Source organism: Alosa sapidissima, chromosome 1 (assembly GCF_018492685.1).
Source record: "Alosa sapidissima isolate fAloSap1 chromosome 1, fAloSap1.pri, whole genome shotgun sequence".
Lineage (NCBI taxonomy): Eukaryota > Metazoa > Chordata > Actinopteri > Clupeiformes > Clupeidae > Alosa > Alosa sapidissima.
The window spans coordinates 39,688,773-39,705,202 of record NC_055957.1 but is presented as its reverse complement, the minus strand read 5'-3'; the positions used below and the strand labels follow the sequence as shown (position 1 = coordinate 39,705,202).

General features: G+C 42.7%; 1 protein-coding gene across 6 annotated transcripts in view; it reads left to right on the top strand.

Moving 5' to 3' along the window:
* The first annotated feature begins 7 nt into the window (after positions 1 to 7).
* The window catches only part of cep44 (centrosomal protein 44), a 22,439-nt gene continuing 6,016 nt past the window's right edge, over positions 8 to 16,430 (top strand). Inside the window, exons 1-11 of one of the 6 annotated variants that reach the window (XM_042086804.1) lie at positions 285 to 366; positions 984 to 1,107; positions 4,050 to 4,197; positions 6,352 to 6,498; positions 6,767 to 6,889; positions 7,257 to 7,433; positions 7,623 to 7,832; positions 8,659 to 8,728; positions 8,842 to 8,954; positions 9,242 to 9,279; positions 10,860 to 11,281. In XM_042086804.1, the coding sequence (XP_041942738.1) occupies positions 1,016 to 1,107; positions 4,050 to 4,197; positions 6,352 to 6,498; positions 6,767 to 6,889; positions 7,257 to 7,433; positions 7,623 to 7,832; positions 8,659 to 8,728; positions 8,842 to 8,954; positions 9,242 to 9,279; positions 10,860 to 10,908 (1,167 nt within the window). In that variant the 5' untranslated portion in view covers positions 285 to 366; positions 984 to 1,015 and the 3' untranslated portion in view covers positions 10,909 to 11,281. The other 5 variants (XM_042086788.1, XM_042086767.1, XM_042086777.1 and 2 more) reach the window with 5 other exon arrangements.

Genomic DNA, 16,430 nt, shown 5'->3' with positions numbered 1-16,430 from the left:
TTGATGGTGGAAGTGACGCACACACAAGTAGGTAAAGACAGCGCAAAGTGTGCAGTATATGATGATTTCTCTTAGTGCTTCTGAAATCTAACTTGGTATGACTATATTATTTTATAAGATCGAAAACTAACCGATGGTAATGCATTAAATATATTCACACATTTAAAAAACATAAAATGACATCCGTACAGGAGTTGTTTGTTAGAATTATGATTCTGAATGTGCCAAACATTTTCAACAAGATTATATTGACACATTATAATACATAGCAACCAATGACAGTAAGAGACGAACATAACCGGTAAAAACAAACCAACAAACACGTTGTGAATACATTCTAACGTTTGACGTCTGGCATCATATTGGGTAATGTTTCTTGTTCCCATATAGCTGCTGACAGACATTAAATGACAATGTGGTAACAACGTTGAGTGTTAAGCTATCATATTAGTTAACGTTACTACTAACGCTAAATTAGCAATAGCATATGTTCTGGCATATCTACTGTATCTATATCACCTGTCTGTCTTGTATTTGTTTTTCTACTTCACCATCAATATTATATAATAACGTTAGCCTACATTTTCGATGAATCCAATTGACGTGCTGGGACCAAACAAAACGGAGCTTCCAAACTCAACCGCGAGCTGTAACGTTGAGGTTAACGCTAGGCTAATTGTAACTTTATCGATATCTAGCAGCATAAGCCATTAAACATTAGCTAATCACATTCTGGTATGTAAAAAAAGTTACCATAAGCACAAACGTACCTAGGACGTTACCGCATTACCGCAATGTTACATCCATATTAGGCAATCATAGCTGCGAAGTGCATTAGTACCAACACAACACCATCACTAGATATTATCAACACTTGTGTTTTTGGCAAAGAGTAGATGCTAACGACAATGCAACATTAGCAAGCCTGGACTACGTTTATAGCTTTGCTTAGACAGTCATTTTTGACATTAATGGTCTAACAGGAAACTTATTGAAAACGATACCCAGGATAACAATGATTGCAACCGGTGATTTGAAGGGATCTCTGAGGAAACTAGAGGCCTGCCTGCGCTCAATGAAGTATCCACTAGATGTCAATTATGAAGGGTATGTACAAACAAATGTTACCCTCATTTTTCATTGTATTGGAAATTCTATGCATCACATGCTTTCTTGTCAAATTAGCATTCATATTTTTATACATGCCTTTTTTCACGATTTAAGGGTCCATGATCCCATTGTAGGCTATAATCGATATCTAAGGCAGGGGTGGGAAGGGATATTGATGTAATGCTTTGTTTGAAAATAAAAGGAGTGAACTTATAAGATAGACAACAGGAAAACAAAAGAGAATTCGTCTGGACACTGTCAGTTCACTTGTGATTTCCAAGGGGGCATACAAGCAGTGAAATTCAACTTAATTGGGTACATTCAACTTGGGTACATGCCAAATCTTTAACAGCAAAGTACAAAAACACATACTTCTTCTAAATTAAGGATTTAAATGCATTTGTGTACTCAATTCCAAAGAAAATAGACCTACACATTTGTGTCTTTTAAAACTGAACAGTGTTACTAACCTGTTTTCTCATGTCTGTCATATTTTAAAGCCCATCCCATGATGTATGTGCGGTTCTGATTGGTTCCTGGGTTTTTAGGGATTTTTGAAATCTGGTTGAAGGGTGTGATTGATCTGCAGAGCAGAGCAGATTCATCTGAGTTCATCCAGGCTAACCTAGTCTACACTTTCCTCTCAGTTTCAGAGTTCTAGGTGCTCAGGGATTACCCATGGTTCTTGTTAACAAAAGTAATTGAAGGAAAGTGTGAACACTAAAACTCAGATTATCACTTCACTAACCCATACATAGGCCTATCCACATCCAAACATAGATACGGAACACTCCAAACACCTGCTTTTTTGTGGAGTGTTTTTTTTTTATTATTATTTGATTTGATTTATTTTGGATTTGACAGAATAACATAAGAAGAACATAATCCAAAGGATAAGGCAAGTGCAAACACTTATTTCCAACATGGTCCTTGGTGTTAGGACAATTAACACATGACATAAGACCTATTGCAGGACAAGGACAATCATATTTCATACATTATACAAAACACCCAAAGTTGAGGAGCATTCTAAAATCAGAGAATCCCCGATCACATGAAATAATCTATCTACTTTAATTAAAACAATCTGTTACTCTATTCCATAAAAATGCCTTTACCTGATGTCTAAAAACCTCTCTGGTATTTAGAATTTTGAGGGAAAGTGACAGATTATTCCACAGTGTGATGTCTGTATAGAAAAAAGCACTTCTGGCTGCATTGTTGACTCTGGGCACTTTACAAGAACGGACACTGGCCCTAGTATTATGATTATGCTGTGTATGAACCATTTCTATATGAGTGTGTAAATATTTGGGAGCAGAGACAATTATGACATTAAACATATGATTCAACTTTAACTGCTCAGAAGTCCTACCCTTTTAAAAGCATCTCTACCAATGTGGGGGTGCATTTAATAGGTAGCAGGAATTTCAATTTACCGGTACACTTTGATAATATTTTGTCAGCATTAGGTGTACAGGTTAATGACTGCTCTAATGTTAACCCCAGATATGTGACACTTTTCTGAGACACTATTTCAGTGCCATTACAAGTGACCTTTAGTGCATTTGTTATAGACAACTTCCTTTTTGTTCCAAATAGAGTGGTCTCGGTTTTACCCAGATGTATAGAAAGCCTGTTGTCTATGAGCCACTTGCTAATACTATCTAATTCATTACCTAGAGTCTTCTCGATCTCACTGATATCACTCCGAGAGACCAGTAATGCAGAGTCGTCAGCATATAAAAGCAGCTTACATTTCACTGCAGCTATATATATATATATATATATATATATTCCACTGTCAAATTCAACTAGTGTGTTAGCAACTAAAATATGATATTCATCGCTTTTCCAAAGTATGCTGCATTGGATTGCAGCATTTTTCAGTTCTGATGCAAATGACTAGTGAGACTAGAGTGCATTCGCCATGTTTTTTTCCATCAATATTGAAGAGAATACAACCAAATCAGCTCTCCTTGTCTATATTCAGTCAATGTACGCTACAAACAAACACATCAGATTCACCGCTTCTGAATCTGTTACCTACAAAGACATTGTTTCTAAACCTCACTGAACCCTGTAGAAATTATAGATATAGTCTTGCTATGTTACGGCTTCTGCTGCGTAGGCCTTTTTGTTGCCCTTGCATGCCATGTCCCATGTGGAGTTGCATGTGTGCTCCGTATCATTACCAAAACCACAATGAATTACAAATGAAGATCACTGTCTGGAGATTTGGACGCTAGGGACAAAAGCAAGGTCCTCTAAGTCCTCTGTGCTCCTCAATCCATCACACAGTTCTTTCATAATACACACTCATATGCAGTCAAACTAAATATGAAGCGCACAGTGGGCAGTTGACTCAACAGCATGCCTTTGCTGACGGAGCCAAACATCTTGAATTGTGTAAACATTTCAGCGAGGGCCCCAGCAGCACTCCTTTGTCCCACATGTGCGTTTGAAGTCGGGTTAGAAGAGGGCTGGCCTCAGCCCCCTCCAGCGCAGTAATGTTTTGTAAACAGGCTTTACGTTAACCAGTGCTGGTCCCCTGGTAGGGCTCCAGTTGAAGACATCAGATGCTGTGTGCGCTCTGATCTGAGGAGCAAAGGAAAATGCATCAAACAACTGCACACAGCCATAGAGAGCCGAGACGCATTTGCCATAAATCTGCTGAAGATGATCCAGAGAGATGACTTAATTTGTCGGCCTCACGGCATGCACGGCACGTCAATCAGACGGTGCTGCTTTCCGTCTCCTGCCTCACTGTTCTCCCCCGGAGTCTTTAGCATACTGTGTGTGTGTGTTGTTTGCACGCAAGTCACATCACTGTTTAAGCCAGAAAGCCTTCCCTGTACAAAAATAATGTTGTCTTCTTTACTTGTTTATGTTTACTGTCTATAAGGAAAGCAGATGTGATGACCGTTCTCTGTTGACAGGTTGGCCCGTGGTGACCCTGCCTGCTGTTTGCCCATTGTAAGCCATGCACTTGTTTCCTACTCACCGTATCTGGCAGAGCATCTCATGGGATTCTCAGTGGAGCTCACTGGAGCCACTGACCTGCGGTTTGTGGAGAGTGTGTATAAGGTAAATCAGCTGTGTGTACGGTCTGAAAAGAAAACGGCATAGAGCTTCAGGTGTTTTTTTTTTTTTCTTTTCTCTGTTCTGTGTGTTTTTCTCGTTTGCAAGCATGCTTTATTCATTTGAAGAATATTACCCTGGTCTTGCTGGCACTGAAAAAGACGAGAGATTCCTTCTGCACAGCTTTCATAAAAATGTGGTGTGACACGATCAATCTCCCCCTCCTGTTTATTGCTTGGCACTGTCAAAAACTCTTGCCTTTATTTCTTAATGCACCTCTTCCATTAAGATTCTCTTTCTAGTCCCTTCTTTTACTTCTCCCTTTCCCCCTTCCTCTATGTTGGCAAGCATGTGCTTCATCATGTCTAGTACTCTCTATGAGCTCTCCAGGGACTGAGGCTCCTAGGCCATAGATGCCTTGCCTCTTGTGGTCTCGTATGTTTCTGCAAATAAGAAGCAGGGACGTCCCGTCCCCTCCCACAAAAAAATAAGTAAATAAATAATTTAAAAAAATGGCAGGGACTCCCTTTCGGTCCACCTCTAACCATTCTAATGCTTCAATATGGCAAAGTGCTTCCAGTTGTGCTGCTTCCACGTTAGGGAAGTGGTGGCTGGGCTGGGTGCATTCATGTTCGGGGCCTGTTTTTCTCAGCACGGGTCCTGTAAGGTCGGCTCTCGCCCCTGTGTCATCTTGGTTCACCCAACTTATCTTCAAAATAGGCTAAAGCCATTGAAGACATAGATGTAATTATGACTTGAATAGCAGCCAGTCAGTAAAAGTTAATATCAGGGTGCACACTTAAGGCTTATTCACTCTTTAAGCATGGGCTCATACACGCCATAACCATCTTGTTTTTCGGGCGTTTCTGATGAGGCAAGTTTCATGTGCTTGTGTAAATGTGAACGTTTTCTTTTGGCAAGGATATTGGCCTTTTTTTTTATTAGTACTGTTAATGTTAATTGATGCTGTTCATGGGAACCTTTTATGTGTAGTGTATTTTTAGCAAAAGTTCCCCTGGCTCTCAGTGTTCTGACCTGCACAGCTCTTAGTTCCCAGAGGGAGCTGGTGCTCTGCACATGTGCTGCTCTCCTCTCCTTACATCCCATATACATTTTCAATGCACTCTTTTCTCCCACGCACACAACCACACACGTGTGCTCACTTTTTCAACCAGCACTCACCCCTAAGTCCTTGAGTAATTGCCATTTTAGACCCACATTTCCTGTGGTGGTGGAGAAGAAAGGGAAGATGCGAAGTGAGAGTTTTGGGAAAAAAAACAAAAAGAGGAGCCTTCATGTGGGTCCAAGTCCTCATCTCAGATCATCCCTCAGTGTTTAGCTGGAAAGCAGGAGCCATTCAAATTCATTTTCAAACCACATGACCTTTGACCATGGACCAACTTTCAGTCCAGAACTGTTGAGCAGAATTTATTTAAGTATTTTTTTAGCCATATGTTTGTGAAAGAGGCTCAGCACTTTACCTTCCATTTCCCAAAAGATATGGGGACAGTTTTTGCAGCATAATTTAAAAAATAATAATTACTTATATAATTCAAGTATTTTGTTGTTTTTCACTCTTTGAGAAAGTCCAGTAGTAATATCTGAGCAGAGCCCATATGCTCGTGATATCATATCACTGCCTTTCTCTGAATGGGAGGGGGGGGGGGGTCTGAATTCGGTCAGGTTTGGGTGAAGTGCGGTTGGCACACCAGGGTGTTCTTCACTGCGGACCTGTGCATTTGCTCTAAATTAGAGTCTGTGTAACAGGAAAGCAGCAGTTAGCAGCGGATATCATACCTTTCCATCGCACGCCGCACGGCCCACAGCTGGAAGCCGGCCACAACTCTGAGTAACTCATGGATTGTTTCTATTAAATTCTTTCCTGCGATTACGCTGCATCGCACATTTGCTCAACTGCACTTCAAGGCTACATGCCAATGTTGTGAATGCAGAGCTTGAGGATAGTATGGTTTGTCACATTTACTGTGTCATATGTGCCTGTGTGTTCATGCACACTTTCTTATGTGAGAGTAAATTATTGTCAGCAATGTGGTTGTGAGGGAGTGCTTTGCTTGTATTTGCATGTTCCAAAAGCTGCAGTCATCCTAGACAGAGGGGCTCAGTGTCTGCCCACTAACGGAGACTGTCTTTTGACCTCAGGTTCTGCGGGACCTCTTCAGCTACAAGCCTCGCTTGACCAAGCAACAGTTTCTGCAGTTCGGCTTTGCTGAGAGGAAAGTCAGCCTCGTGTGTGACATCATCAACTTTGCCATCCAGAAGCACAAAGAGCTCGCCAAGGCCCACAAGGTACGACGGATAGCTCACACATCAACACAACGCATAACCACAGAGCCAGCCAGCTGTGAATAAAATCACTCTGTGTGATCTGGTTAATCGGACCAGCGAGAGAGAATTATTAAAAACAGTATATGTGGTGCACATGGTCTGATTGATCCCATTTGGCTCAGATTGGAGCAGTGCCTAGATGCGATTTTTGAAAAGAAAGTGTGCTCGTCCCAAGACTCACTCGAGCCAGGAATAAACTATCCACTCTTCTCCTCCATGTTTGTGGCAGCCAGCCAACATTCCTCCCAGGAGGGTGCGTTTTCGTTCCTTCCCCCCTGAGGAGTATGGAACCAGAGATCCCTCTCCCTCCCAGATCTCCCAGATCTCCCAGCACCAGCACGTGGCCCCAGTGGTAAGTCCTCACGTCTGGCCCAAGAGCGGCGCTCCGCTCTGCTGCCCCAACGGCTCTCCGTCACCAGAGACGCACACCCACACTGCCCGTGCTCCTCCACCCATACACACAGTTTGATTTACACTGTCGAGGGCGTCAGGTGGGAATAACGGCAGGGGCCACACTTGGGTCACAGGAAGTGCTTTGCTGAAGTGTAACACAGCGCTCTGTGACAGTGTTCCACTGCTTCATTCTTAATGGCTACCTCAGAAGGGGAAGGTGTCCATCTTAATGTGGAAACACGTGCAGGCAGCACCCTTTGGACAGATGGTGGGGGGGGGGGCATTATCAGATTAACCCATGCAAGCTCTTGCGACCCACTCTGCAGGCGGCCCATGGTAGACCACTGGTGGAGAGGCACATGGGCAGCGTCACCCCCAGCGTCCTCTTCAGCCTGTCCTCAGACGACCAGGAGCCGCCAGAGGAGCTGATGGGGAGCGAGGAGGAGGAGGAGCTGCAGGAGGCTGAAGAAGAGAGCCCTGGAACAGAGTCTCCCCCAGTTATAGTGAGAACTCCCCGTCCATCTTTCCCTCTTCACAGTGCAAGGCAATGTGCCATTGTTTTTGATATTTGATATGGTTGTCACCTATTTGTCACCAATTTCTAAGAATTGACATATTTGTGACCTTTAGTATCTGCTGGGACTCCCAAGTAGGCATGTGGGTACTCCATTGTGTGTGCTTGTCCTGTGCAGCCCCCCTGCGTGGAGGCGCGGCTACAGGCCATGGAGGCCCAGCTGCAGCGCTGTGAGCAGCGCCTGGGCCAGCTGGTCGTGCTGGAGGGCCGTGTGCAGGCCCTGGAGCGCTCCATGGCCGGGAAGATGGTGCTGGAGCAGGGCCACTGGGAGAACCTGGAGAGCCGCGTGCTGCTGCTGGAGACCAGTCTGGCCCTCAGTCAGACCCAGGTGCTGCTGCCGCGCACACACACACACACACACACACACCTACACACACATGCTGCTGCTTCCGCTGCTGCTGGGGGCTGCTGCTTCATGTCCCTCCGTCTGTCTCCGTCAACACACCATTTGGGACACTTCAGAGCTTTTGCTCTTAGACACTGGGTATCGTAAAAGCACTAATTTCCACCCCTTTCGTTTGAAAATGTGACAACAAAAATGTTTTTTAATACTTCAAAATAACATTTGATAAATGAACCTTACATTTTTCAGTAGCCATAGGTGTGTAGATTTGTCTGGTTTGGACAGCAACATTTATTGCCTTAAAAATCCGATTTCGTTTACCGTGCTCAGAGTTTGGTGCTGGGCTGGTGGGTGGCCTATTTCCACCCACTCACTCGGCACTTCAACGGTTAGACCGAGAATTCTCGTCGCAAAATCAAAATTCTACTGGAGCTCCAAGCGGATTTGTACACGCAGCCTTACAACACTGTTTACAGCTCTTTGAGTCACGGTAAAATGTCATTTTTGGTTCATAGCTAATCTAGATACACTTATGGTGTGGTTGCTTGGGTTTCTTCAATGAACTTGCTAATGAACTTATAGACAGAGTTCTACAGCTATTTTATCATTAGATTGTTACAGCAAAACAAGTGCCGCGGTGATGCTCAACACACCCCCCCCCCCCCCCCCCCCCTTACCCAGGTCAATGAAGCACTACAGAGAGAGATTGTTGTAGCTGCCTGAGAAGATTATTTTTGGACTAGAGAGAGGAAGCAAGTTTTAACGCCTTATCTTTTGTGCATGTGCGTACGTGTGTGTGTGTTTTTCTCAGAGGAGCCCGGTGATAATAGATATTGTGAAAGTGCCAAGCCTGGATGAGCTTTCAGAACCCAAAGTCACTCGTAAGTCACTTCACTGAATCACTCTAGCCACCAGTTGTGCTGCAAGCATGTTGAAAGCATACGTAGAGCGCGCACTGAGCTCCACCAACGTCCTGTGTTCTGTCCTGTGTCAGTGGAAGAGGAGGAGGAGGCCAGAGGAAGAGCTGAGGTGGCGTCTCCCAGCCCTCCTCACTCACCCAACATGGCCACACACCCAGCAGCTGGCTCCCCACCGCCACACTCTCAGGTAGACCCCATCTCCCTTCTCTCTCTCTCTCTCTCTCTCTCTCTCTCTCTCTCTCTCTCTCTCTCTCTCTTGTTGCTGGACACTTTCAGGTCTCAGACAGCAGGGGGCAGTGGATGGCAGTAACCTCTCCATTTTACATGACTGCACAGCCCTGTCCATGATTTGTGTGTAAGGACAGACCTGAGCCCAGTCATAGATGTGATAAATATGTTGGATAGATTTGATTTTCAGGAAAGTATTTCTCTCTCTCTCTCTCTCTCTCTCTCTCTCTCTCTCTCACTCTATAGGAGAGTATTAAAGAACGACTGGAAAGGATAGCTAATATGTAAGTACAGTCAAATTCATTGCAGCTTTTGTGTCATCATTTTAGAGCCAATAATTGCGTTTACATGCACTTCAGTATCTCGTTTATGATCGGGATTTTGAAGTATCCAGGTTTTGCATTTGCATGTGTAAACATCATATCCTGGTTTCAGAACCCCGAATAAGCCCGTATCCTGGTTTTGAGTAACCTGGTTATGCTAGCTGGAGCACTCCGAAAGAACCCAGGATACTTTTCTATGTACACCTTATCCCGGTTTCTCATGCATTAGAAGTAGCCTGACGAGCCAGACCCACATTAAAATGTAGGGTCTGGGGACTCACCACTTCACTTTGGGGGAGCCGTGGCCCACTGGTTAGCACTCTGGACTTGTAACCGGAGGGTTGACGGTTCGAGCCCCGACCAGTGGGCTGCGGCTGAAGTGCCCTTGAGCAAGGCACCTAACCCCTCACTGCTCCCCGAGCGCCGCCATTGTAGCAGGCAGCTCACTGCGCCGGGATTAGTGTGTGCTTCACCTCACTGTGTGTTCACTGTGTGCTGTTTGTGTTTCACTAATTCACCGATTGGGTTAAATGCAGAGACCAAATTTCCCTCACGGGATAAAAAAAAGTATATATACTTATATATATATATATACCATTGGCAGTCCTCAGTCCAAGGGGAGGGATAATCGGTTGTCTTTCAAATTCCCTCTGCACGCAATAGGACAGCGCTACAACTCATGAGTCCCATGTGTTTTCCCACCAGCGGAGCTAGTTGGCTAGTTCAAACTTTTGCCAACTTAAAATAAGCTTAACTCGTGTCACGCTCTTCGCCAACAGCAACACAGGTGCAGCTGTGGCCTACTGGTTAGCGCTTCGGACTTGTAACCGGAAGGTTGCCGGTTCGAACCCCGACCAGTGGGCACAGCTGACGTGCCCTTGAGCAAGGCACCTAACCCCTCACTGCTCCCCGAGCACCGCTGTTGTTGCAGGCAGCTCACTGCGCCGGGATTAGTGTGTGCTTCACCTCACTGTGTGTTCACTGTGTGCTGAGTGTGTTTCACTAATTCACGGATTGGGATAAATGCAGAGACCAAATTTCCCTCACGGGATCAAAAGAGTATACTTATATTATACATCCATCTTCTTTGTTTTCAAGTAGCTGGGAATTCAAGCCGAACCGTTGCAACTCTGCCATCAATCATTATGTTAAGCTCGCCTAACGTCTATATACGCGATGTGATTGGCCCTATCGAAGTTTAATTTTTCCAGCTCGCAAGCCAACGGAGAGTTGCTAGACTAGCCCGGGCAGCAAATTACATTTGCTACCGCTAGAGTGCGTCTAGATTTCTAGGCCACATTAGAAGGATAATGTGTGCTAATGTGTGCTAATAGAACTTTATTGTTGGTAACCAGGATACTAGTATTCATCATGTATACAGGGATATTAATAACTGGGGTTCTCTGTGTTTATGTAAACACCATATTCTGAATAGGATCAAAATCAGGATATGAGAACAAAAATCACTTCATGAGAACAAAAAGGGTTGAAAGAATTCCTTTCTTTCTTCATTTCTTTCTCTATTTCTCTCCTTTTTATAGGATGAAAGACACCACCAGCCTTTTGCGAAGTGTAGAACCATCAACATAGTCTGACTTGATATTTTCTTTTAGTGTTTTCATGATCATGACGTTTCACTTTGCCACTATACTGTGCCTTTTAATTTGTATTTTGAGCATCTTGCACTGAATATATTCTCTGTGGTTTGTTTCTGTAGTGTTTAGCTAATAACATTTTAAGCAACATGCTTTCTATCACTCATTGTTGCCAAACATAAAATCCCCATAATGGCCTCTAGAGGTCACTATGACCCAACTGTATTGGACCGTAGATAGATCCATGCTCCCTGCTGCTTTTCCTGAGTAGTGGAGTTATTTCCTGTTGAAGCCATGTGTGCACCTGGGTACAAATTGACAGCGTAATTTATTTCCTGAATAAAAGTGTCCTATTCATACTAATGTGAGGTTGGCGTGAAAATGTTAAGACCTTAATTATTACTGTTTGCATGTGTTGTCTTTAAGTATGGTCTTGTGTGTGTTTACGCACGCACAGTCATATTATGTGATGCGTGCCTCTTGATGATGAGTCACATTCGTGTCTTTAAAACACAACAGCCATGCGTCATTAGCTCTGTAAGGTGCTACGTTTGGCATGCACGCTCTGGAATGATGACCTCTTTAAGTCCCAGATGTGTCCCAGAGGCTGGGGCGTGCCCCGGGCCAGATCAGGCCCTTTCAAAAGGCTGCGTGATACGCTGCAATGTACTCCGACAACATTGAGCAGGTTCAGCAGGATACACAGTGCTCTGCATATCAGCATCAGCAACATTAACAGTAAACCTCACCCATCAACAGATCCACCCTGATGAATCTGAATTGAGGTGTAACTTCACTCACAGGTTTAGGTGGACCACATGTGTGCCAACTAACTATGTGAGCTATGTTGAATCATGTGTGTCAATATTTGTCAACATCAGCGCACATTCACTACTTTATATAATCTGTGGCACAGTGCCTACATGTTTCTTTGTTTTTCTTTAATGGAGTGTCTAAGCCAAATGAACATTTAAAAGGCATTTAGGCGCTATATCCCAGTTAATGTAGCCTAGTAGGTGTGAGGAGAAAGGAGCAAAGGGAGAAGTGGCACGATCTCAAATTGACAGCTGTGTTTGTGTCCACCTCCTCTCCTAACAAATGTAACACCCAACACACCCAACATGCACCTCCCTCATCCCCTCCTCTCTACTTCCTTCTACATCCTTCTTCTACCACAATATCCTTCAACCACACTTTGACGACCACAACCACACACTTAAACATCTGCACTCATCTTCTGGTAGTAGTATTTGTTGTAGTAGTATTTATTGTTACCTCTGCAATGCAGCTTGAATGCTATTCCTCATTTTGTAAGTTGCTTTGGATAAAAGTGTCTGCTAAATTAACACATGTAATGTAAATAAGTGATTGGTGTGTGAGTCAAGCTAATTATGGGTAGTACCCAAGTTACAACCATCCGACTCGCATAAGCAAAGTTGCAAGCCATTGACATGGTATTTTTAACAAATAGTATAATTAAATATTTTTTTTAAGTTGCAAGCCAGTAGCCACATTTACATGGACAGTTTTTGGACAGTTTTTGTCATTCCGATTAAACTATTCCGAATTAAAAATGTGTGCCGTCTGTGGTACGTTCCATCCGATCAGGTGCTCTCAAACACTAGAATATTTGATCGGAATAGCTGTTGCCTACTTTTCCTTGAGAAGATACAGCAGTCAATTCGAAGGACTGTATGCATGGGTGTTCATTCAGAATAGGACTGGACTACACCACCTCTTTCATTCCAATTAAAATTCTGATCGGATCAGGAATTTTCATTCCTATTAAAGTGTTTTTATGACTATTTTTATTCTGATTGAGCCGTTATTCCGTTTCTAATTGGAATAGAAGTGTCCATGTAAATGTGGCTATTGACATGGTATTTTTAACGAATAGTAAGATTAAACATTTTTAGTTAGAGATTCATTCCTGTGGATGAATAGAGCAGAGATATTACTTTTTATCTGTAAGTATAACTGTAAGTGTTTTTACAGATGCAGATAATAATAATAATAATAATAAACTTCTGTAAAGAAATCAAGGGGGCCTCCAAATAATCAATGATAAAACAAAAGAATTGAGGCATTCTTGTATAAAGTTAAAACACCTCAATTAGCATGTAGTCAGTCAGTGTTTCATTAAAAAAAAACTGTTCCAAAATGTAGTTGAAAGCACCTAGGCCCCCTGCAAATCAGGAAAACCCTGAACCCATGACATTCAGATGCTATAATGAAACATAATCGCTGCTGTTGGATGGAAACCTCATATCTTCAAATGTGTTGTTTTTTTATTATTATTATTTGATGACACAATGTTGGATTATTTAAATGTTTTTTTTTGTTTTATTTCCTAAAAATGAATGGATTTGCACTCTTAAAATGAACATGTTGTCCATATCTGGACTCAGAAATGTGTTAAAAAAAGACATCAACACTTGTTGTTTTCAATGCAAGTTGTGTTATTTTAAATACATATTGTGTAATACATAAAAAAAGGAAACACAAACTGTCTCTATCTGGACACAGATGCATTAAAATCAACGCAAGTTGTGTTGTTTTCATCACATTTGTTTTAAGAGTGTGGAGATACGAGGTTTCCACCACACAACAGTGAAATCTAAATCTAAAAGACAAAAGGCGCTGGGAAAGACGAAGCCTCTTGTATTGCAGAATGTAGGTTGTGATGACAGGCCGGGACCCCAGCCAGTGGGGACGTGCTGGAGAGTGCACTCTGGGATATGTGTGAAAGTGAGGACAAGCTGGACTCACTCAGGCGTTTGTTGTGTTGTGTTGTGTTGTGCTTGGCCTAAGACAGGCGAGGGTGGAGGCGATTCATCAATGGCCTATGATCCGAAAGGAATACAAAGGCATAAAGAAAGAAAGAAAAAAAGTTGTGTTGTGCTTGGCTGCAAGTGCTCATAGTTGAGATGGATACGGGGAAAGCTGGAGTTTCAGCAGAGGCGGATTACGTTGTGTGTGTGTGTGTGTGTGTGTGTGTGTGTGTGTGTTTGTATCCCACTCAAAAATAGGCACAGGACACAACATTCTAGTTACTCACACACACACACACACCACCCCTAATCAGAAGAACTTGACCAGTGGCCCATAGAGATGATGAGGAAAAAGAGTGCCCTTCTCCCACCCACAGAGCAGTAGCAGCACTGGCTCTATGTGAGCGGCTGAAGCCAGATGTGGCTAAGTCCACTAAAGACCTTAATCGCCTGTGCTGGATTTGGTGTGTTTCTTCAACATGGTTTGATACTCTAGAGCTCCTCTGCTGTTGTCCTCTGTTGGCTTGTGTGAGTATATGTGTGTGTGTTTTCAATTAGTGGCCCAGTGGGTGCTTGTTAGCCGAGTGATTGTTTCATAAAGCTGACAAAGTAATATACTGACAATTCACATCCACCTTGAGTTGTGCCTGCAGTATCTCATAACAGAGAAGGAAATCTTACAATTGATCTCAGTAAAGGTTGGAATTGCTACAGAGGTGACCCTATACAATCATGATGTTTGGTCCATAATACAGTATAACTGTGATCCTTTGCATTTTATGATCTAAAGATTATTGTTGCGCAGTAGTGCAGTACATACATATTTATTTCTACTGTACTGTACATGCCGAGTCTCTGCCGCCATCTTGGCCCAGTAAAATTCTCAACTTTGACTTCCTTTCCTGTTTTCAGTCTAATACAAGAGAAGAGCAATGTTGTGTAGCATATCATCGACTTCAGAAGAAATGTTGTCCATATACGTGTCAAAATAACTTGTGTAGTATTGTATCATAATATGAATAGATAGAATAGATACATAATACATTCATTGGTGTCACATGGATGCACATTGATAAAATATATTGCTAAAAAATAACTACATTGTATTGATGTATTGATTCTCTACCACTTCTACCTATCAACGTAATGTGATCTGCTCACGCATGTGAAAAACTTGATCTCCCATCAATTCTCATTGACTGAAGGGAGAGTGAGGGGACTGTGCATGTGGTTATCTCTCATTGATTCTCATTTGCTGCCACCAGACTGGAGTCTCTTTTTCTTTAAGCTTAATTCATTAGCCATTTTAATCTACTGGCTTATTGACTTGGATTTGGTCTGAGTGCTGCTGCCATGGTTAGAAGCTCACTCCACACTTAGTTCATTGGATGTGGCCTGCAAGAAGCCAGCCACAATTGATTTATGGTCCCTCAGCAACCTCCCTCATGGTTTCTTTGCCATTGTGAGTGGTCAAGCACATTCTCAGACTACACACTTTTGAGCTTCGTTCGCCTATTGTGATTAAGCTGTGGCTTACTTTGTCGCTATATATAGTTATCCATTAGCTAAATCAAGTTGTTTAATGACTCAGTATCCACCAGCCATGGTCTGGTTTAGCATTCTGCTTGCAGGCACAGTGGAGCTACCCAACCTCTTGTCATCGTTTTCCCTGCCTTATGATTCATGCTGCAATTTGTATGTGTTGTACTAACAGCTTGCTTCAGGGTAGCGCATGGGAACTGAGAGACAGGTAGCCTTAATGATAACAATAACCAGCTATGAGACAGGAAAAAGAGCAAGTGCTGGAGCAGCCCTGCATACGAGTGATTAGCACTCTTTAATTAGCTGTAGAACACATGGCTCTGTCATTCCCTGTCATCTCCATCGGCAGGTCCATTTTTCATAATCCAGAGAGAGAGAGCAAAAAACAACAGACACAGCTGAATAAAAGCCAATTGGTCTCTGGATTATGTGAGTTCTCAGTCTCTGTGCGAATGTAGCAGTGTAACTACACATGGACATTTTTTCGTTATTTGTTTGTGTATTTTTACTGTATCTGCATGTGTTTACACAAATACCCAATCAGTCTTGCTCACACAGCCACACAGAGCCACACACACACACACCTATAGCTCGTTTCCTCTCTGCATCATGCAGGCATAATTTTCACCTTCATTAGCTGTATCTCAAGCATGCTGCTGACCCCTTTGCCTTCCTGATTGGTTGGTCCCAGGCTAGAGCCACACTTGGCTAATTGGAGCAATCAGTCATGGTAATTAGTGTGCGTGCGTGCATGTGTGTGTCTCTGTGTGTATATGATTTTTGTAAGGTTGGGAAATGACCAAATAAGACACTGATGAGAATGACTAAACCCTTTACCCTTTATTGAAGCTATGAGTTGAAGCCATTGCTGATGTTTCTCTTTAATATACCTTTCTCTCTTGGCACAGTTCTGTCCATCCATTTATTTGTGTTAGCATCAGCATTCATGAATGTGGGAAAAAATATGTCCTTTCTAAAAAAATGTAAAAAAAGTATAATTTTAGTTCATTTTAAGTTTAATTAAGTATTTACACTTCCCCCAACTGAGTTATATAGAAGCCATAGGATGTAACCTTTTACTTCGAACTTCTTGTCGTGTTGCCAGTATTTCAATTAAGTTGTGTGCATTTTCTCTCATTGTTATGTTCCGAAAAGAATTTCCTCTGGGTGTCTTGATTGCACATCTACTCGTTCTTCCTCAAGT